The sequence below is a fragment of the Sarcophilus harrisii genome, chromosome 6, assembly GCF_902635505.1.
Source record: "Sarcophilus harrisii chromosome 6, mSarHar1.11, whole genome shotgun sequence".
NCBI lineage: Eukaryota > Metazoa > Chordata > Mammalia > Dasyuromorphia > Dasyuridae > Sarcophilus > Sarcophilus harrisii.
This window is the reverse complement of record NC_045431.1, coordinates 242,322,122-242,343,769: the sequence shown is the minus strand read 5'-3', so window position 1 is coordinate 242,343,769 and position 21,648 is coordinate 242,322,122. Positions and strand designations below refer to the sequence as shown.

The following is a 21,648-nucleotide window of genomic DNA, read 5'->3' as shown; positions in this document are numbered from 1 at the left end:
CATTCTGCCCAAGCAGCTCCGGCTCCGCCTGGGCCCTCTCCAACCTGCCGATGGTCGCCTGAGCTGGCCTTCCCCCCCACAGAGGGGTCTCCCTCCTGCCCCCCCCCCACAGAGGGACTCTCCCTCCTCTCCCTCCTGCCCAGCTCCCTTCCAGGGGCCAGGGTCGCCTCGGAAAGGTCCTTCTCGCCCTCGTCTGCCGGAAGCCCACCCGCTTGTTGAATGCCATCCCCAGGCCGGCCCGTGCGCAGGTGGGAGAACAGGGACCTGCTTTGCTGGGAACTGGGAATAAGCCGTTTACAAGCAGGCCCACTGGCACCGTGGTTTTGCCCGCAGAGCCGAGAAGCGCCGGCCGAGGCGCGCTCGGCTTTGGGGGGGCCGAGCCGGGGCTTTGCCCACAAGGGCCGTTCCCTCCGAGGGATTTCCTGCAAGCTGGGGAGAGAGCCTGCGGGCCCTGCTCTGTCAGGGCTCGTTCAGACCCAGAGCTGCCAGGTGGTCCCAGGACCAAAAGCTCTGCCGGACCTGGGCCAGCCCTTCGCCCCCGACCCCGGCTCTTGCTGAAGAACCTGGAGGTCGGGCAGAAACTGCCGTCTGCCCCAAAGGACCAAGGAGCCTGACGCAGGCCAGCCCTGCTCGGTCTCTCCCATGGTTTTCTCCTTTTGCTCTGGTTTTTCTCTCCCAACACAACCCATAAAACGACAAGTATCAAAAACAAACAAAAGAACAACCTGCCAGGGATGGAGCCGCCCCCATTTCTCCTCCGAGCTGCCCGTCAGTGACCTGGGGACCGCGAGGGCCCTTGGCTATCCCCACAGGTCAGCTTGCTCTCAGGGACTCGAACCCGTCCGGGCTCAGCTGGACATGGAGCCGAAGGCACCTCCCGCGGTCGGGGCCTGCAAAGTCCACTCTCCACTCAAGGTGCTTCTCCCTGTATTCACAACTATTCCCACCAAGGGGCCGAGTTTGGCAGAGGCCGGTCGATAATCTGGGTTCAAATCCTTGTCCTCTGACTGGACACGGCATTCCCCATCTGCCATACGGGGCTCCCGCTTTGGCCCCGAGTCCCCGGTCGTGGCCCCAAGTTCTGGGGAGCCGGGCCCCGAGGCAGCACTTCAGGACTGGGCCAGGAGCCTCGGCCCTCCTGAACACCGGTAATTAGGGAGCTATCATCAGGATGCCACAAGTGGGAGAAGATACAAAATCTCATGTATTTGGGCCAAGTTCCTGATAAAGATCTGAGTCGTGGGTGAAGGGCCTCTGGGGCCCAGCTGGGAGCCAGCTTGTCTGAAGGACCCAATAAATGTCTCCCCTTGCAGCCCCACCCCTTGCTCCAGGGATCCCAGCAAGGCCTTGAGGAGCCAGGCCTCCGCCCCTTCAGACAAGGACTCATCCCCTTCCAGGTGAGGCTTTGGGGGAGCCCAGAGACTCATTCCACCCCCTCCCCCTTTCTCAGCTGGTCCATCTCCAACGTCCCAACAAGAGGCTGGTCCCCAGCCCCTGGCCCTTCAGCAGGAAAAAGCTGGGTGGGCGGCCCCGAGACCGGCAGCATCCCCAGAGATGTGTGAATAATCACCAGCCAACAGCTTAGGCGCCAGTTTCCATTTTTTAATGCAAGAAAAAAACATCTTCCTTTTTTTCCAGGTTTTCCACATGTGAGTATAAATAAGACCCTTTCCCTAAGAGATGAGTCCCCCCCCCCCCAGTCTCCCCCCACATTTAAGCCCTAGAAGGAGGTGGCTGGAGTGGCTGCAGGGAACGCCACCGCCACATCCTGGAGGCCCCGGACCCAGAGGACAAGAGGCTCCGAGGTCCAGCCCGGCCAGGGGCCGCTTTGTCCTCCACGAGCAGCGTCCTGGGGGCTTGGGGCCACGGGGACTCGGCAGGTCCCGGCTCCCAAGGCCCCAAGTGCGGGAGGAGGGGAGCCTTCCCGTCTGGGGCACCGGCTTCCGGAGGCTGCCCACAAGCGGGGAGAGCAGGCCCAGGACCCGGCTCAATGCTCTGAAGCCAGGCCCGGTTTAAAGGGGGCCGGGCATCCTCGGGCCACTGCAGGCCACACCTCCGAGCCTTCTCACAGACATGTGGGACCCCGCAAGCCCAGGGAAGGCACCACCTTGACCCAGAGGGTCTGAGGTTGAACAGGGCCGTCAATGGCTCCCAGACCAGGGGCCTCCACAGTTGTCCTCAGGCTGGTGCTTGTGGAAGGGGGGCCTAGACCCCGGCTGCTTCCAGACTGGCCAGAAACTTCCAGGAAGCCAAAGTCAAGTGTAAAAAACAACTAGTTGGTTTTCTTCCACAGATGAAAGCCCCAGGGGCTGCTGGGCCTTCCCAGGGGAGCTCCTGGAGCATCTAAGCTGGTGTGCCAGGGAAGGTGTCGGGGGGGGGGGGGGGGGGGGGGGGGGGGGGGGGGGGGGGGGGAGGAGGATGCACAGGGCCTCGAGGGGGGGAGCCAGTGCTGTGGGCGAGGGTGGGCGAAGGCACGAGTACCGCGTGAATTCAAGAATGGAGAGGGAAGGTGGCCAGCGGCCCGTGACGCCCCTCCCCCCCCCGCGCTGGCGTCTGACCAGTGGTCACGGCCAGAGGCCCCGCAGCCAGAACGGGGAGCTGCACCACGGGGCCTGGGCTTCGGTCTCTGTGCCCTGGTTTGGATGGCCGGGGGAGGGAAGGGGCAGGGTCTCTTCCCGGGGTGGGACGGGGGCACACATGGGGAGGGAGGGAGCAAGAAAGAATACTGCCTCTAACTTCATATATTAAAAATATCCATAGTTCTTGTGCACAAAATTCCAACATTGACAAGTGCTGGCCCTGTCTCCCACCAGGCTCGGGGGAAGCGGTTGGAACGGTGGTTTTCCTTTTCGAGAGCTGCGGAAACCCATCTGTTAGTTAGGTCTTTATGGAACAGACACGGCAAGGGAGCGCTGAGAATGGGAGCCCTTCCCCTCCCCCCCAACTTCTGCCGCTGCTGGGGACGCCGAGGGGCGAGAGGGGGGCGGCCCCCCCTGCCGGGGAGGGCGGGGGCCGCGGTCACTCATGCCTCCGTTTGGAGGGCGGGATCAGATGCGGGGGCAGGTCTGCGGGAAGCTCGTGCCCCTCCAACTTGACCTTGATCAAATGGTTGGCCAAGGCGAACTCCTCGTCATCCAGCAGCCCGTCCTTGTCCACGTCGGCCAGCTTCCAGATCTTGCCCAGGACCGTGTTGGGGAGCTTGGATTTGACCATCTCCTTCTTGGCGTTGGCGCCCGTGATCTTGCCGTTGACGGGAGACAGGGTGTAGAAGATCTCGTCGTAGGTGGGCTTGTCTTTGCCCACCACCCACTCCACGTCGTCGATGCCCTCCCCGGCCCCTTCTCCGTAGCCGTGGCCGAAGGGCCCGTTCATGGTGCCGTCGAAGGCGCCCCCTTTCACGGCCTGCGAGGGCATGAGCGACTCCTCCTGGCGCACCATCACCATCAAGCGGGCGATGTCTTTGGACAGCATGTCGTCTACTGTGTCCAAGAGCTTGGGCTTCAGGGCCTGGAACTTACTGAAGTCCTGAGTCTGCAGCAACTCCTAAAGGAAGGGCGAGAACGAGCCCCTCAGCCTCCGAACCCTGGCCCGGCGGGGTCACTGAGGCGCTCTGCCGGACCCCAAGGCTCCAGCCTTGCCCCCGAGGGTCCTCTGACCCCTAAGCGCAGGACCCATGGGAGGGGGCCCTCCCCGCGCTCCCCCCGGGGCAGACGTACCTGCATCTTGCGAAGGTTTGGGAAATCCCCCGGGGAGATCTGGTGCTCGCGCTCGATCTTCTGGTAGATGTCCCCCAGATTGTTGACCAGCTCCTTCTTCTTGCTCTCTTTGCCAAACATGTTGGGCATCTCCTTCTTAAGGGAGCTGATGATGTAGGCGTGGACCTACGGCACAGGAAGAGTCAGTGGGCCTGGCTGGGGGGGGGGGGGGGGGGGCATCTGGCTCCAGTGCCCAGGCCCAGGCTGCCACTTCTGCCGGGCCCCAGCCACAAGAGACAGCGGGTCAAAGTCTCCGAGGGTGGGGCCCCCGGCCCAGGGAAGAGCAGTCCTCCCCATCAGGTGCCGAGTCCATGCTCTGGAGGGGACCAAGGACCCCAGCCCAGAGGCTGCTGGCGGGGGTCAAGGTTCACCCAAACCTCAATCCCTGCACTTAAGCCTTCTGCCACTAAGTCCCTCACTCAGGTGCCTCCTTTCCTCCAGCCCCCCCCGCCCCCCCCCTCGGGATCAGCCTGCCAAGCACCAGGGCCCAGGCCAAGCTCGGCCACGCTCCGTCCGCTGGAGGCCCCTAGGACGGATGTCACATGGAGGAGGAGAGGGGACGGGGGCGCAATCCACCCCACCAAGCTCAGGAGGCTGGGGCTAAACTCCAGGTCATGCTTTGCTGCCCAGTGCCCACACTCTCCCCACACAGTGTACAGAAGGGACAAGGAGTCCTCGAAAGGGCAGGGACTTTGGCTGAGGCAGGAGCCCAGATTTCAGCTGCGAGGGGTCAGGATGGCCTGGGGTCAGGGCCCTGGCCAGGCCCGAAGGCAGCGCCGGGCAGAAAGCTCTGAGCTGCAGGAGGGGGAGGGGGGGGATCCTGGGCCATCCCACTGACCGGTACAGAACGAGTGTCTGGAGCCCGCCCAGAAAGCGGCTGGCTTCCAGAGAAGGAGCCTGGGACCGCCACCGAGCCCACTGTCCCCCAGGCCCCGGCCTGGCCGAGGAGCCACGGTATCCAAAATCCCGAATCCCAATGTGCCCAGAGGGGCCTGAAAAGTCCCCCCCTATGCCTGGGAGCCCGAGAAGGCAGGAAAGCCAAGGGAAGATGAAAGAAAAGCTGGGTCCTGCTAGGCCCCAAGAAGCAGGATGGTGGGTCCTGACCACCCAGGCCCGTCCCTTGGGGTATCGGGGCCTCTGGAGCCTCCACCCCTGGCTTCTGGCCCTCCCCGCTTATCTTCTTGTCAGAGAGGAGGCTGATCTAGCTTCCTTGATTTGAGGACAGGCTCTTTCAGAAAATTCTGCCTAATCCCGATTGATCTGTGCCCACAATTCACTGGACTCGCACTGGAGCCATCACTGCTGGCAGCCAACGTTTGCTTTTCTGCTGCTGACAAGAGGACCCAGGCCTAGGTACCCCCTTTCTCCCCCTCCCCCAGTGAGCACACCCCACTCCCCCTACCTTGGCCAGCCGGGCCCGCTTGATCAGGTCGTTGAGCTTCCTGAGGGCGGCGTTCCGGGGCAGGGACTGAATGTCCTTGAAGAGGTCCTGCTCCTCAGCCTCAAAGAGCTTCCGGTTGTCTGGGATGAGGAGGGGGTGGGACCAGAAGGACCCGATGTACACGCGCACCACCTCGGGGGTGTTGATGATCTTGCCCAGTGACCACATGAGGGCCCCGTAGACCCGCATCAGCTGCTGCGTCTCGATCTGGTCCGCCTTGTTCAGAACCACCCGGATCTTATCTTCATGGTTCTTCAGGGCCTTGATCACCTCCGAGAACTCGTCTGATATGTCCAGCTTGTGGGCGTCAAAGAGCAGGATGATGCGGTCCACACGTTCGGCAAACCACTCGAGGACGGCCGCAAAGTCGTAACCTGGCCAAGGAAACGAGACAAGCGCGGTGAGTTCTGGCCCTCGGACGGCTACGGGGCCGCCACCCGGGTGGGCCCGGGGCAGACCTAGCAACCAAATGCATGCCAGGGACCGGGGGACCACAGGCTCGCCGATACATTGTTGGTGGAGCTGACGGATCGGATGACCGTTTTGGAAACAATTTGGAATTATGCAAAAGAGGCAAAAATGTCCACACCCTTTGACCCAGGATTCCACCGATTATATATGTCAAGATATTTCTAGCAGCCCAGTGCTCTTCTGACAGCAAAGATTTAGGGACAAAGTAGGTGCCCTCAACTGGGAATGGCTAAACGCATCGCGGTGCCAGAAGAAACAACCAATGAGACGGATGTGGAGGAGACGTCCGCCAGTTTAGAATGAAGCAGAGACAGAAAAAGGCCGACACGACGAATGCAAGGTCAAAAGAAGCAAAAAACAAAAGTGCTTCCAAAAGCGCCTCCCCCCCCCCCAATGTAACCACAGATTTACAGACTTTTCCAATAAATGAATCAGTTCTGCTCACACCCAACCCTTCCTTTTCTGTGTTTAAAAAGTACCAGCCTTGAAGTCAGCAGGACCCGAGTTCAAATAACACTTCCCTGGCTGACCCTGGGCAAGTCACTTAACCCCAGTTGCCTCAGCGAAAAAATTTTTTTAAAAAGTGCTATTACATAGGATGGTTCTCTGTGAGGGGATGGGAAAGGAATACTGAGAAATTATGGCAATGGACAAAAGAAACATCAACAAATTCTTATATACAAAGAATCCTACTCCTGATCCTATCGGCTGGGTCTCAGTTTCCCTTTCTGCAAAATGGGAGGATTGGGGTCAGATTTGAGCTGGAAGGGACTCTGCCTCTGAGACCCCCGGCCAGGATCCTGCCCACCCCTTAAAGGTTGGAGTCCTGCCCAAGAACCACCATCCCACCCAAGTGCAGGTGATCAGTTGTCCACCCAAGGATTTCCCAGCAGCCTACACTGGGACAGGAAAAACTAGACCCCACATTAGAATCTAAGTTCTTTGAAGAAACAGCAAGATGGAGCCAACCATCGGGCGGACAAAGCGCATGCTAAGTGAGTGCTGTTCCTGGGGGTGGAGAACGCTTGGAGGCTGACCACCCCCAACTCTCCACACCCTCCTGAGAGAAAAGCACTACGCTCCGGCTTCTGGGACGAGAAGTCACTCTCACAAAAACTGCTGGGAAAACTGGAAACTCGGCATCGACCTCCATCTCAAACCCACACCAAAATAAGGGCAAAATGGATACATGATTTGGAATAAAGGAGGATACCGTAAACTAAGTAGGAGAACAGGGAAGATTGACCTCTCAGATCTTTGGAGAAGGGAGGAATTTATGACCGAAGAACTAGAACATTACAAAGGGCAAAGTGGACAACTCTGATTACATAAAAATGTTTCTGCACAAACAAAACCAAAAGAAACAAAATTATATTATAAGGGAGGCACAAAGCTGGGAAAAAGGATTTGATAGCCAGGCTTTCTGATAAAGGCCTCACTTCTAAAATATAAAGAACCGTGCCACATGTATAAGAATTGAAGTCATTCTCCAATTGACAAAAGCGCAAATGAACAATTTTCAGATGATGAAATTAAAGCCATTCTGTAGTTATATAAAAAAATCCTCTTAATCACTACAGATTAGAGAAATGAAATTAAAACACCTCCATGGTATCCCCTCACACCTCTCAGATTGGCTAAGCTCACAGGAAAAGATAATGATGAAGGTTGGAAGGGATGTGGGGAAACTTGGGCACTCGTACATTGTTGGTGGAGTTGTAAAATAATCCAACCATTCTGGAGAACAGTTTGGAACTATGCCCAAAGGGCTATCAAACTGTGCAGACTCTTTGATCCAACAGTGTCTCATCTGGGTTTGTATCCTAAAGAGAACATAAAGGAGGGAAAGGGACCCATGTGCAAAAATGTTTGTGGCAGCCCTTTTTGTGGTGGCAAAGAATTAGAAACTGCCCATCTGTTGGGGAATGGCTGAATAAGTCACAGGATATGAAAGTAATAGAATAATTGTTCTATAAGAAATGACAAACAACCGCCTGCATTTCTGATTTCCTTCACAGGCTAATTGTACACTATTTCAAAGTCCAATTCTTTTGGTACAGCAAAATAACTGTTTGGACATGTGTACTTATATTGTATTTAACTTATACTTTAACATATTTAACATGTATTGGTCAACCTGCCATCTAGGGGAGGGGGTGGGGGGAAGGAGGGGAAAAGTTGGAACAAAAGGTTTGGCAAATGTCAATGCTGTAAAATGACCCAGGCATATAACTTGTAAAAAAAAAAAAAAAGCTATAAAATAAAAAAGAAATGACAAACAAGCTGATTTTAGAAAGGCCTGGAGAGATTGACACAAACTTATGCCCAGAGAAACAAGCAGAACCAGGAATACCTCGTACCCAATAACAGCAAGAATGGGCCATGATCAACCATGAAGGCTCGGTTCTTCTCAGTGGTTCAGGGATCCAAGGCAATCCCAATAGACTCTGGACAGAAAAAGCTGTCTGCACTCACAAAAAGAATTATGGAGACTGAATGTAAACCAACATACACTACGTTCCCTTCTTTTTTCTGTTCTTTTCCTCTCTCATGGTTTTTCCCTTTTGTTCTTATTTTTCTCTCCCAGCATGCTTCATAAAGCAATGTGCATTTAAAAAATGAATATATATGTATAACAAGAAAAAAAATTTTAAAAGAAGCCTCATGATGCCTGGTCAACTTCAAGGACTGCCCCCCCGCCCCCTGCCTACCAATGCCCTCAGCAACACGCTTTGGCATTCTCTTTCAGGGATGAGCAGAGAGACGGCTTGGAGAGACTCCCAACCTCAGCTCAGGGCACAGTACACCATTAACCCTCCTGCGTAGCTCCCCTCCCACTAATCCTCGGAGGTGATGGCCACTTAGCAAGAAGCCAACAAGACCAAGAACGGGCAGTAAGTCACTGCCCAGCTGGTCCGGCTTTGGAACGCCTAAGTCCTCAGCAGGCCCACGGGCATCTGGAGGCGGCCAATTTTCACTCCATCTGACACACGGATCCTCGCCAACGAGAAAGATTAACCACCAGTTACCACAGAAACAGTCGGTGACATTTCAAGCACTTTCTGGGGATGGGGCCTATTTGTTCTGCTTGGCATCGTAATTGGCTCCTGAGGCTCCCTTTGAAAACCCGGCCGGTCACTTGGCTGACAAGTTTTCTCAGCAGTTCAGAGTTCTGGCCCAGCTCGCCCCCAGATGAGCTGCAGGGGCACAAAGTTCTCAGTAAGACCCCCTCCTTCAGAAAGCAGCTGCAGTCCTAACACCATCATTGACCCCCTGGGTATTTCCACAAGCCCCTCCCGTGGACCAGGACTGGGACCACCATCCTGCGCTTTTTATGCAGGTATCGCCACTGGGCACACCGCGCTTTGTGTCAGCCGGCACTGCCATCGACGGGTCATTATTAATGGACAACTCAACACTCCATCCCACAGGGCTCTATTCATGGACATCAGAGCAGCAGAATCATGGCCAGAGGAACAGCTGGGAGGTGTAGTGGATAGAGCTCCAGCCCTGAAGTCAGGAGGACCCGAGTTTAAATCTGCTCTCAGACACTTAACACTTCCTAGTTGTGCGACCCTGGGCACATCACTTAACCCCAATTGCCTCAGGGAAAAAAATTGGCCAGAGGGAAAGGCAAGAAAGGGGGCAAAGGTGTAGGGAGTCAGCCTGGCTGTGGTCACCCCAGTTCTGGGGTTACACGAAGGCGCGCCCCGGCAGCACTGCAACGTAGCGCATGCAGGGCCCGGGTTTAACGTGAAGGCCAGAGAGGACCCCTGCCTCCCCATGACTCAGTCCTGCCAAGGGCCGAGCAGGCTGGACGCAAACCAAGCAGCCGGTGCAGAATGTTGGCGCCTCATCACAAGGCTTCCAATGTAAACAGTTAACACAGCAAGTGTCTATAAAGAATAAGGCTCTGTGGCGAGCCCACACCCACCTCTTTCGCCATGTCTCTGGGGATGGGGGCTCAGCAAGGGGGGGTCCAAGGGGAAGGGCGTTCCCAGGGAAGCCGAGAACGGACTGACCTGCCGCCCCCTCTCTCTGGGGCCTGGGGCCAGTCCTTTCTAGCTGTAAATCTGACCGTTCTTTGCCTCTGGGCCTGAAGGACCTCTCTCCACCTCCCTCTCCTACAAGGCAGGGGGCTGAAGCCTGTGCGGCCGCTGGCTTGCCCTCTGTCTCTCCCTTGTACTTCTCTCTCTTTCCCTTGTAGCTACTGTACTCTCTCTAGAAGTTACTGGGCTGAAGGTAGGGTCTCATCCTCTTGTGGCCCCAAAGGGCGAGGGACCCAGGAAAGTTCTCTGGGGAACACGGCCCTGGGCTGGCTCACTCTCGGGGTCAGTGCCGCAGACCTGCGGGCCCCTCACTCGACTCCACAGACTCGCCTTCTCCCTGCTGTCCAAGGGCTGCTCTCAACAGCCACGTGCCAGGAGCAGTTATTCAAAGCAAAAGGCTGGAGGGGCTCGTGCTCAAGCAGCTGCCGGCCTACATTCCAGACCAAGTTAGGAGATCCCCAAGCCCACTGCAGTGGGGCGGGACCGGGACATGGAACGCCATCTTTCTACACCAGGTAGAGGAAAGGATAGGTCCTACTGTGACCCCCGAACCGTGACGCCATTATTTGGCCAGCCCACCCCACAGCGAAAGCTGGCAGAGGGAAAGGCAGCTCCTTCCTGTCTCGGGTCACCAACATGTTCTAAGTGGCTTCAGCATACCAGGCCCCGGTCCGTGGGGGTCCGAGTGCCGAAGGCAATTCATGTCTGAGAGGTGAGACACGTGTGAGTCTGTTACTCGGGTCCCCCTGACTTCAGGGCGGGTGCTCTGTCCGCTGCCCCAACACGTGTAAAGAACAGCAGGAAGAGAACGGGCCCACAGGAGGCCGTTGGGAGGGAGGTCCTGGGCATCGGGTGGGTCTCAGAGCAGCAGCGGGATGTGGCAGGACTTGGGGCCCCAGGAGGACTGTGGGAAATGATCTGGGAAGATCGGCCAGGAGCGGGGAGCCGGGGGGCACGGGACAGCGCCTCAGAACTGCTCCAGCCCTTCACGCCCGCCCCATTCAGGTGGGGAGCCCCAAACCCCTGGGGCAAGCTGTGCCCAGCAGGAGCACCCGGCCAGTGCAGAGCGCAGCCTCCCACGTCCAGTCTGGAGGACAGGGACACTCAGGACAGGGAGCATGGGCCGGCCACCCCCACACGGGACGGGAATCCATCGGCCAAACGGGAAGTTGTGGTTTACTTGGTCAGATCGAAAACTGTTCCCCGAACAGACGCTCATCAGGACAAAACTGCGAGTTACAGACGGTCAGACCCGGGGGACACTGGATCCTTCCATGGCAGAGCTGATTGGGGGGGCGGGGCTGAGAGCAGGTAAAAGCAGCACCTGGCCCATGCCTGGCCCAGGGCTCCCCCCCCCCCCCCCCCCCCCCCCCCCCCCCCAGCAGGACGGGGAAGAGCTGCTTTACCCATTCCCAGTGTGTCCAGGACAGGGAACAATAGGAGGTTTCCTGCCATTCAAGGCGAGCGGGCCCGGGTACTTCTCCTGACACGTGCCTCCGAGAACATACGTGTCCAGCTCATGTCCATGGGACGTTCCCAAAGGCGAGGCCAGTCCTTGTCCAAATGGCCCCATGAGGCCTTTCTCTAGGACCGAAGCTGCGTCCGGCCTCCTGAGTGTTGCAGCCTGAGCAGCCTGTTCCCCACTGCCAGGCTGCTCCCAACCTGCCATCGGGGCCAGTGGAGCATCCAGGAGAGTGGCCACCGAGGAGGAGGGAGAGGAAGAAGAGCAGCTGCTCTAGCAGAGGACTGGAGCTCGGGCAGGGAAGGAGGAGAACCAAGCGAGAGGGGCGCCAGCCAGGGGGAGGGCCGTCACTGAGGCGGCCGTGCTTGTCCCCAATGCCCCCGATATGGCGGCTGCTCCCAGGGCCCCCAGATGTCCGGGGCTGCGAAGGGCAAGATGGAGGGATGCTTTTGGGCAAAGCCCCTGTGAGCGGGTACCTGGAAGCAGCAGCAACAGCACCTCTATCTCAAGGTGGGGACGGCCGGCTCCCTACAGCAGAGATCTCCCACGCTGGCGAAGAGGTGCTTCCCCAGCCCGCCCACCCAAGGACACAGCGATCCAATGTTATCTTGTCCAAGTCAGGTGACCTGAGAACCAGCTGGCTCCGGGCTGCCCCCCCCCCCCCCCAAGCAGTCCCTCGGGGTCCTTCCTGACTGGAGCCACCCCCACAACAGGCCCAAGCCGGCTTCTCTGCCCTGGCCACCCTCTCCATCCTTTGGACACATTCAAACAAAGTGGGACTGAACCCACCAAGGTCATTGTTGTCAGCCCTGGAAGGACCCAAGGCTCCTTTCGTCCAGACAAGAGAAGGGGAGGGTCAGGCCCCGAGCACTAAGCCCACTGTCCTCCCCTCCCCTTTTCTGTGACGGGACCTACACCCCGGAGAAGCCGGGTCCTCACCCAGGGGATGCTCGGCTCAGAGAAGCCCCCGGACTGCGAGGGCGGGCAGTGGGGTGCACGGGATCACCATCGTAGGCATGGCACCCAATGAGGCGCCAGGGCTCCCCAAGCCGCGATGCTCCGCGAGGCTTTGTTTGCACGGCATCCTGGCTGCTTAGGGACGGGGGCAGTCTCTACTTTATCTGGTGCAGCAGCACTTCCTGCCCACATCACTGGCCACCCTCAGCTGGCAGATGGGGGTGGGGAAAGCGACCTGATTAGCGGAGCCGGGTCCACCCTCCCCACCTCGCAATGCAGCCAGGGCCCCCGGGCCAGACTGGAGATGTTGTTCCCAGGGAACGAGGTAGAAACGCCAGCCACAGCCAGGCCCGGGCCACGTGCTCGTCGGACGGATCTCCGGGAGGGAAGCACCTGCGAAGGGAGGAGCGGGAGGCCCGGGCACAGGTCTGGGAAGTTCATCGTGTTCTCTTCCTGTTTGGTGAGTGGGGTGTGACCAAGTTCTGAGTGCAGGAGGTCCCCGAGCAGCAGCCAGTCAGCCCCGTCTGAGGGCTTCCCCGTCGGCAAGCCTGGCGTGCGGGCAGCGGGCAAGGCCCTTCTGTCTCCTGCGCCCTCTCCCCACCCTGGTCCCGCTGCGGGCAGTTCTGGAGCGCTGAGAGTTAACAGCGAGGACAGGCGGCCGCCGCGCTTTATTCCTGCACTTACTGGGAGGGTTTCTAGGGCAGCCAGCATTGGACGCACTTTCTGCCAGAGAACGGCCTCCCCGCACTCAGGCACCCAGGACTTTTTCAGCATCTCTGCCCACAGCTTCCCCTGCCATCTGTCCATACTCATGGCTTGCGGTAGTTTTCCTTTTTTTCCCTGAGGCAGTTGGGGTTAAGTGACTTGCCCAGGGTCACACAGCCAGGAAGTGCTAAGTGTCTGAGGCTGGATTTGAACTCGGGTCCTCCTGACTGGGGCTCTACCTGCTGTGCCACCTCGCCGCCCCTAATTTTCCTTTTTCACCATAATTAGATTCATTCTTTTTCCTAATGGAAAGCCATCCAGGAAGCGCCCAATCTCTGCAGGTCCTTCCCTCACAACTAGCAGCCGAGTCCGTGGGCCCTGTCCCAGCTCTGCTCCGGGCCTACCATCGATGAGCCCCAAGTAAATGCACAACCCCCACTAACATGGAGAGAGAAAAGCCCCGAGCGCCGTGACTGTGCTGCCCCCCGCTTCCCTCCCTTCTTTAGAGCCGGGAGTCCCGCACATACAGATGGCCCTCAGCGCTCGCCTGTTTGGCTGACCCTGCCCTCCCTTCTTAACGGGTTAGGTCAATAACAAAGCAGCAAATGAAGAAAACATTAAAAAAAGAAAGTTGCAGAGGAGGGACTTGCTTCATGCTTAAACCCAGTCCCAAGGACGAGGAAAACAAACCCTGCAGGGACCGCCATGGGGGCTGCGCCCGAGGAAGGCGGCAACGTGCCAGGCGAGGTGCGGGGGAGGGGAGCGCCGCAAACCCTCATGGAACGAGTGCGGGGCCATCTGCCGCAGGTGGGGGAGGGCTGGACTCCTGTCTGCCCACTTGTGCCGCGTCTCCCGCCAAGCAGCGGACACTGAGCCAGCCCTGTGGGACTTGGGCCCCTCTGCTCGCGGCCATGCAGGCGCTCTCACTGGGAGAACAGCGGTTTCTAGGGTAACGTGCGGGTGCCTGCAGGGACAGAGGGGCTCGGGCCCCCTCACCTCAGGAGCCAGACACGCTCGAGTCTGCCTCGGCAGCTCTCGCGGCACCCAGGAGGGTGAAAAGGGCCAGAGGCACCTTCCTTCTCCCAGGACAAAGTACCCAGCCTGGAGCAAGCCCAAGGAAACGGGATGCCCACCTCTGGCCCGCTTGCGAGGCCCCAGGAACACCCTGAGTGCCCAGCGGCCCCTGTACAGATGGCGTGGGACATGCCCCCCGACTCAGAACCAGGACCTGGCTTCTGGGCCCACTCGTCCCCCTGCTCTCCGGCAGGACAAGCCCGAACTCTGCCTTCCCGGCCTGGGAGAGCCCTGGAGGCAGCAGCGGCTGGCAGCTTCCCGAGATGGCAGTGGCCACTAAGCTCCGGCTGCCTCCATCTCTCCTGTTCCTTAAACCTGCCCCAGGCCAGCCCGTCTCCAGCTTGGAGGATGTGGCCTCCAGAAAGGGCTGGAGAGGGATTCTGGCCCACCCTAGACCCCGATTCTACATTCTCTGTTCCAGCGCAGCCTGCGGCCAGAGAAGAGGCTCCTTGGGGCTCCCCTACTTTGACAAAGGCCTCCTGTGAAACCCCATCCCTGCCAGGGAGTGTGGGGTTCGTCACTAGCCGAGCCCCCCTCTCCCTGCTAAGGCCCAGCCACAGAATCGGGGCAGCTGCCCACCTGGAGGCCGCCCGGGCCTCGGCCTTGGCTGGAGCTTCTACTTGGCACAGGGCGGCCCAGAGGTCGGGGTGACAGGCGGGCTCGGACGGTCAGTCAGCCAGAAAGACTGGGTCCGAGGGCGAGCCCTCCGGGGAGGGTGGTGGAAGGGGCCACAGACCCCGCCCCCCAGCTCGTTCCTCACCTCTGCTGATGCGCTGTTTTTCTCCAGAGAGGATCCCCGGCGTGTCGATGATGCTGATGCTCTCCAGGACGGGGTTGGGCAGCTGGGCACACATGAACCTGCACGGGACACGGACAGAGGGTCACCCAGGTCCCACCACCTGCCCGGGGCCCCCACCCTCTGTCTTTAGACACCCCGACAAGGAAGAAGGGGGGTTCCCAGAAGCCGGCCAGCTGCTGTGCTGGAGATTCGGGGAAGTGAAGCCGGCCGTGCCCAGAGCTGCCGGGGAGGCCGCCGGCCGCTGAGCCAGCTCTTTGCTAAGCACGCGGCCTGAGCCAGCACATTCACCCCTGCCCAGCCCTGGGACCCGGCCTTCGAGCTGCTGACTTGGGAGAGAAAAGGACACAGCTGATAAGTCGCCGCCCGAGTCAGAGGGGCCGCTGTGGACCTTGGAGCCCCACGGAACTTGCCAAGTGAACTTTCCCCTGTGCCACGGACTCTCCCCCAAACCTTCCGCTCTCCCGGGGCCTGGCCTGGCCCTGCCAGGGCTGCTGAGGCAAAGGGGACTGATTTCAACAGAGGCAAAGGTGGCCGGGCTTAAAGGGAAAAGAAGAGATTCAGCCATGGGCCCAGAGACCGGGCCAGCCATCGGCTTCCCTGGTCTGTAGAGAAGGAGCTTCTAGAAAGGAAGACACAGCTTCTGTCCAAGTCAGTCACTAACAATGACGTCAACTGATTGAACTGATCCCACCGAATGTGGGCTGCTCTCTAGGCAGGTGAAACCACCCTGCCCTGGCAATCTGGTACCCTGGGCCAAGTGCCAGGCCCGCCATGTGATGCCCCGGTCCCATCAGCAGAGACCTTTGACCTGCTGGGACCCCATTTCCTTATCTGGGCTAGAGGATCCCCTCTGCATTCTCCCCGGCCACAACACCCACCGTGACCCCGACTCTAAGCAGCCACGTGGCTCGCACCCCACAGACAAGGCCTTGCACCTCCGAGCGAAGCCCTGGGGGAGAAGCCCAGACCTCGGGGAGCTGAGAACTGCTTCCAAAGCTAATTTGGGAGCCTTAGAAATGAATGCCCCGCCCCAGGGCCTTGGCCGGTTACACAATCCGCGTTCCTGGAAGGAGGCTGGAAGTCATCTCACCCTGGAGGGCTTTGAGCTGAGGAGCTCCTCCGGGATGGGCCCCTGCTGGTACTGCCCCCCCTCCCCCATTACAGGCCCCCGGAGAAGGCGGGCACAGGACCCCCACTGCCAGGAATCCGGTGAGGCCCTGACCAGGCCAAGTGACCCCAAGCAGCCTTAAAGGAAACGTTCTGGGAAAACCGCGGCTGGCTCCCGCCCTCCTGGCACCCGGCTCCCGACCTCGGCTCCCCGGCCCTTTGCTGGTCCTCGGGCCTACCCGCTTCCACACTGAGGAGGGGAGACCAGACCCCCCCTACAGAGCAGGAACTGAGGCTGTGACCAAGGTGGGAGCCCGGCCTCCCCCCCCAAGCCCCAGAGAGCACTCGGAGGAATGAATGAGAGGGGGGGAGGGAGGAGGCCCAGGCAGCCCCAACCGGGTTTTACATCTGCCTTTTAGACCCAAGGCTGGCCCCAGAACTGCAACAAAAGGCTCCCTGGGAGCACTCTGACAACCCTCTTCCTCCACGAGGCCCCAAGGCCCTGTGGGGGGCACTGGCACAGGAGGTCACAGCCCACCGGGCCCCCAGAGCCTCCCTCCCGAGGCTGCCGTGACCTCCAAGACGGCCGCGCTCCCCTTGCAGCTGGCTGGTTTCTGGTAAAGGAATGTGATCACACTGGGCAGGGACTGGGGGTCAAAAGTCATCTTCCTTTCTCAGCTTTCCCCTGACTCGGTCTGGAGTAAACTCCCCCGACCGGGAGGGGGCCAGCGGCCGGGGTTTGCAGAATGCTCCCAGAGAGAAGCTGGAAGGTTTCCCGGCACAAGCGCTCGGCTCTGCTCCGGCCGGCCCGCCGCTCTAGCGGGGCACGAGGCTGACGGAGCGAAAGGGGGGCAGCGCCTTCCCCTCCTGGGCCGCTCCTGGAATCACCCGATGGAGATGTCAGGTCAGCGGGCGGCCGAGGCAGCCGGCTCTGAGGTGCCGCCGCCTGCTTCTTACTGACACGTTTAAAATGTGCCATCAAAGGAGGTCGAGGGGAGAAAGAATGAATGAAATCCGCACAAGGCTCGGGGCTGGCAAGGGGGAAGAACCGCCAGCGGCGGAGCAGGGAGAGAAGAAAAAGAGAAAACAAAGTTTAGTCCTCAATTGCACACACTCCGTCTGCTCAAGAGGCGGATGGATCCGTCTGTGGGAGCCCTCAAAGTGAGTCATCCGGAAACTGAGGTTCGGGCGAGCCCAACCAATCCCAAGTCACCCCCAGAGGGGCTCTTCGGGGCTTGCTCTGGGGAGGAGCAGGGAGGCACAACCTCAGGCACTCCCAGGACAATGGAGGCCTCAGAACAAAGGCAGGGAGACTGGGAGCGAGGGGGCGCTTCCAGCAAGGAGCCTCCCAGCGCCACCTCTCCCAGTCAGGAGGGTACAAGACGGGCCAAGGCAGAGAAAAACCACGCGCTGTGCCCTGTGCCCGTGCCCCGGAAGGGAGTGAGAACCATCCTTTCTGGAGCTCTCCCCAAGCCAGCCGGGCCGAGGCTTCTCCCCCAGCCTGAGTCAGAGTGGGCAGGTCTATTTTAAAGGTCAGAAAGGGTGTCCGGGGGTGAGCCAGGCCCAAAGGGGCACATCCTCCTGCCCCCCAAAAAGAGAACGGGGAGAGCCGCCAACTGGAACCCGGTGGCGCTTCTAGGGGGAGAGGGGGCCGGGGCCGGCAGGGCACCAGGAGGACTAAGGGCATCCGGCCAGCTCTGGAGGAATTGACCCGAGTGGAAAAATGGGGGCAAGTGGAGGAAACTCAACACCTTCAGGGACAGGGGAGGGCCCAAGCAGGAGGGGAGGGGGCAGGGAGGCCTGGGCCTGAGAACTGCAGGAAGAGTCCTGGGGCTTCTCCCACCCAGGAAAGCCTGGAGGGAAAGGGAGGGCTCTTAAAAGGGTTTGTGAGGAGGCCCATGGGGCAGAAAGCCTGCAGACACTTAGATCCTCAAAGAGCCCGGTCCATCTGGTCCCCGACACTGGGTAGCCCCATCTGCCTGCCTCAGTTTCCTCATCTGTAAAACTGGGGCGATCCCTCTTCCGGGGAATTGGGGGGACGTCCCCGACTGCCAGAAACAGGGGAGCAAAGTGACAGGAAATAGCTCGGAAATGGAAGGGGGAGGGGAGGCTAAAGGCTTGAGGGAAAAGTAGGAGGATGTAAAAAAGCAGGAGTCCCCATTCTAACCCTGAGCAAGCCTGACTGGGGGAGGAGGGGACACCATGAGAAGGGGGGCAGGGAGGAGGGGAGAGGGGCGCGCTCCCCGGGGCGCTGCCATCTCAACGCCCATCTCCGGACACTCACTGGGGTCACGACTCTCTCAATCAGGAAGGATCCTCAGCTAGCCCGTCCCAAAGGGGGATCTGCTGGGCATGTTCGCCCGAGTGAGAGTTCGCTGCCCACGGGGACCACTGAGTGGGGTCTCCCCCTCTAGGGGCCGAGACCTGGGGAAGGAAGCTGGGGGCAGAGGAGAACTTGCAGAACAGGGGCAGGGCGGAGGGCGAAGGCAGGGGCGGGGCTGCCCAGGGGCGGGTCGCTGGGGGCCTCGCGAGGGGGGGAGGGGGCGTCTGGGGCAGGAGGGGGGCCTTGGTGAGTAAGCCTGGGTGGGGGCGAGGTTCTCGGACCGGGGAGAAGGGAAGGAATGTCCTAAGAGCTGAAGGGAAAGGGGGGCCCATCCAAAGTAGTTCCGAGGGGGCTGGGGAGAACCTCGGCCGGGGACACACTGGGTGCGGGGAGGGGCAGTCCCGGGCCCCTCACGGCTCTGCCCTGAAGGGGGCACAAAGGGAAGGCGGCTGGAAGGTGGCTAAGCGGAGGGGGGGGGCTGCGGAGGACCCGGCCGGGCGCGCCCCTCCCCCGGCCCCACCCCCGGCCCCACTCACCGGTTAAGGAAGGCGTTCCCGAAGGCGTTGAGCTTGCGGAAGGGCCGGCGCGGGTCCACCACAAGCGCGTTGCCCGGCACCACGCCCTCGGCCGTGCCGTGCATCACGGCTATGAAAGAGTCGGTGGTGGGCTCGGGCCCGATGCGCATGCCGGGGAAGTCCTGCTCGATGAGGTGCCGGATGAAGGTGGTCTTGCCCGTGCTGTACTGGCCCACCAGCAGCACCATGGGCTTGTTGTCGAAGTCGGCGTCCTCGAGCGCGGGCGAGTGGAAGTCGTGGAAGCGGTAGTGCTCCTCCAGGGGCAGCAGCTTCTGCGCGTACAGCTGCCGCAGACCCTCGGCCACCGTCTGGAAGAGCTCGGGCTCCTTCTTGCGCCGCGCATCCTTGTTCACCCAGCTGAACATGGTGACCAGACCGGCGGCCGACGCTGCGCGGGGAAGCGGCCCGTGAGGCGGGCGGCAGCGGCCCCTGCTCCGGCCCCGGCCCCGGCCCCTGCTCCGGCCCCTGCTCCGGCCCGGCCCCGGCCCCTGCTCCGGCCCCGGCCCCTGCCCCGGCTCCGGCCCCGGCCCCTACCGCGCCCCCTCCACGGCGCGCAGGCGCAGGCGCACACGCACACCACCTCCCCTCCCCTCCCGGCCCGGCCCTCCCGCCGAATGAGAGCGCGCCCGCCCGGCCCCGCCTTTTATAGGCGGCCTGGAACGGAGGCGGAGCCGGAGCCGCCCGCGCGCTCAGGCGCGCGCCCGCCCGGCCGAGATGGGCGGGGCCAGCGCCCCGGGGCCGCAGCGCCACGTCCTCCCCCGCGTCCCATTGGCCCGGGCCAAGCCTCGCGATGCCGCACGCTCTCGGCCGTAGCCGCCGAGGCTACCGAGGCAACTGCATCGAGCTTTTCCTCCACCCCCCACCACCCGGCCAGGGGGACAAGTTGCGGGGCGCGCGTGCGCAGGAGAGGGAACAGACCTCCCCCCCCACCCCACCCCCGGGGCCGGAAAGCGGCGCGGGGGCGGGGCCAATTGTGTCCCTCGCCACCTCCTGGCCCCGCCCCCCGGCTCCGGTGCCCCGCTCCTGGGGATCACGTGCCCCCGGGCCCTGATGTCTGAGAGCCGCCCCTGCCCCGCCAGCCGGGGAAACTGAGGCTGCCCCCGCCACGCTGAGGCCCCGGAGCCTGCCCCGCCCCCCGCGGGCCCCTCCCCCAGGAGGGCAGCCCAGAGAGGGACTTCTCCGGGCCCGGCCCTAAGGGCGCCCGGGGCTGAGGGGCCCGGGAAGAGCCGAGCGCGGATCCTCCTCCGGACACCAACTAGCTGTGGGCTCCTGGACCAGTCCCAGCCGCGGGTACTTCCTCAGTCTAGGAAAAGGGGGTGGGGCGCCCCCGCCCCCTCCGAGGACCCGGGAGCAAAGGGCGCGCTCCCAGGAGGGCCGAGGAGGGAGGAAGGGCTCGGGCCCTTGGGCTCCATCATTCCCCAAATGCACAATGTCCAGGACGCCCGCGGTTCCTTCCGAACCTCCCCCCCCCATCTTAGGTCGGACCCTTGCCCCACCCGAGGCAGGTGGGGACCAGTAAAGGGCCTAAAATCAAGGGGGTGGAGGCGATGTATACAGCAGGTGCCTAATGTGTGTTGAGTTGAACTACGATAAGGGAGAAGGGATTAAAAAGGTAGAGGGAGGGGCGACTTTTTGGAATCCTCTAGGCAACCAGAGGGCAGGAGCACGCAGGCCAACAACTGACTGGGCCCACAGAAGGTGCTTAATAAGTTTTGCTGATGAATGGAGATGGTGCCTTGTGTGAAAGGGGCCTGTTGAGTTTTGAGGAACTAGATTTGGAAATTCCCCGGCTCGACAGCGTTTGGTAGAAGGGGAAGAGCTCTGGGGAAAGAATCAAATTTCCTGGGCAATCCACAAGGTTGAGGTAAGCGGGACCACTTCCGCCCTCTGCCCTGCCCCCGCTCAGTCCCGCCTTACCCGTTCCTGGTTCTTCCATTGTCCTGGTTGTCCCACCACCATCCCCAGAATCGCATAGCCCCTCATCAGCTGCCTCTGGGGTGGGCAGCAGCGGGGGTTGGGCCCAGGCAGCAGCCCTGAGGATGATGTCAGAGCCCTGGGGTCGGGGATTGTTAGGTCAACAGAGGGGATGCTAGGTGATGGCTTCCTCTGGGCAAACAGAAGGCGGGGAAGGTGGCCCAGAGGGGAGAGCGCGGAGCCACCCCAGGGCTGCTCCCTGCCTGGGAAGAGCAGAAAACGGGAGGGAATGCCCTAATTCTGGGCTGGGGAACCATCCCAGGGCAATGTGGTTGAATTAGAGAAGCGGTGAGGTCGGGGATTCGGGTCCCAGGCTGGTGTTACAAAATCATCTTCCCAGTGCCCACCAGCCAGAGCGGCTCCCCAGTGCCCACCAGCCAGAGGCGGCTCCCCAGTGCCCACCAGCCAGAGGCGGCTCCCCAGTGCCCACCAGCCAGAGCGGCTCCCCAATGCCCACCAGCCAGAGCGGCTCCCCAGTGCCCACCAGCCAGAGCGGCTCCCCAGTGCCCACCAGCCAGAGGCGGCTCCCCAGTGCCCACCAGCCAGAGCGGCTCCCCAGTGCCCACCAGCCAGAGGCGGCTCCCCAGTGCCCACCAGCCAGAGCGGCTCCCCACCCCCACCAGCCAGGCGGCTCCCCAGTGCCCACCAGCCAGGCGGCTCCCCAGTGCCCACCAGCCAGGCGGCTCCCCAGTGCCCACCAGCCAGAGCGGCTCCCCAGTGCCCACCAGCCAGGCGGCTCCCCAGTGCCCACCAGCCCGAGGCGGCTCCCCAGTGCCCACCAGCCAGAGGCGGCTCCCCAGTGCCCACCAGCCAGAGCGGCTCCCCAATGCCCACCAGCCAGGCGGCTCCCCAGTGCCCACCAGCCAGGCGGCTCCCAGTGCCCACCAGCCAGGCGGCTCCCCAGTGCCCACCAGCCAGGCGGCTCCCCAGTGCCCACCAGCCAGGCGGCTCCCCAG

At 61.2% G+C, this 21,648-nt stretch overlaps 1 protein-coding gene across 1 annotated transcript; it reads right to left on the bottom strand.

Moving 5' to 3' along the window:
- Positions 1 to 1,587: 1,587 nt before the first annotated feature.
- EHD1 (EH domain containing 1) lies at positions 1,588 to 20,782 on the bottom strand. Its single transcript, XM_031943838.1, has 6 exons — positions 20,636 to 20,782; positions 18,680 to 19,106; positions 14,675 to 14,772; positions 5,158 to 5,570; positions 3,717 to 3,881; positions 1,588 to 3,543 (listed from the first exon to the last, which is right to left on the bottom strand). Exons 1-6 carry the CDS (start codon positions 20,652 to 20,654, stop codon positions 3,019 to 3,021), a joined length of 1,647 nt encoding a protein of 548 aa, XP_031799698.1. The 5' UTR covers positions 20,655 to 20,782; the 3' UTR covers positions 1,588 to 3,018.
- Positions 20,783 to 21,648: the final 866 nt, after the last annotated feature.

Excerpts from the sequence above, each read along its gene's own strand:
- EHD1 (XM_031943838.1), bottom strand. Across the intron at positions 5,571-14,674 it reads AAAACAGCGCATCAGCAGAG|GTTACGACTTTGCGGCCGTC; the intron begins GTGAGGAACGAG and ends TTCCTTGGCCAG. Across the intron at positions 3,882-5,157 it reads AGCGGGCCCGGCTGGCCAAG|GTCCACGCCTACATCATCAG; the intron begins GTAGGGGGAGTG and ends CCTGTGCCGTAG.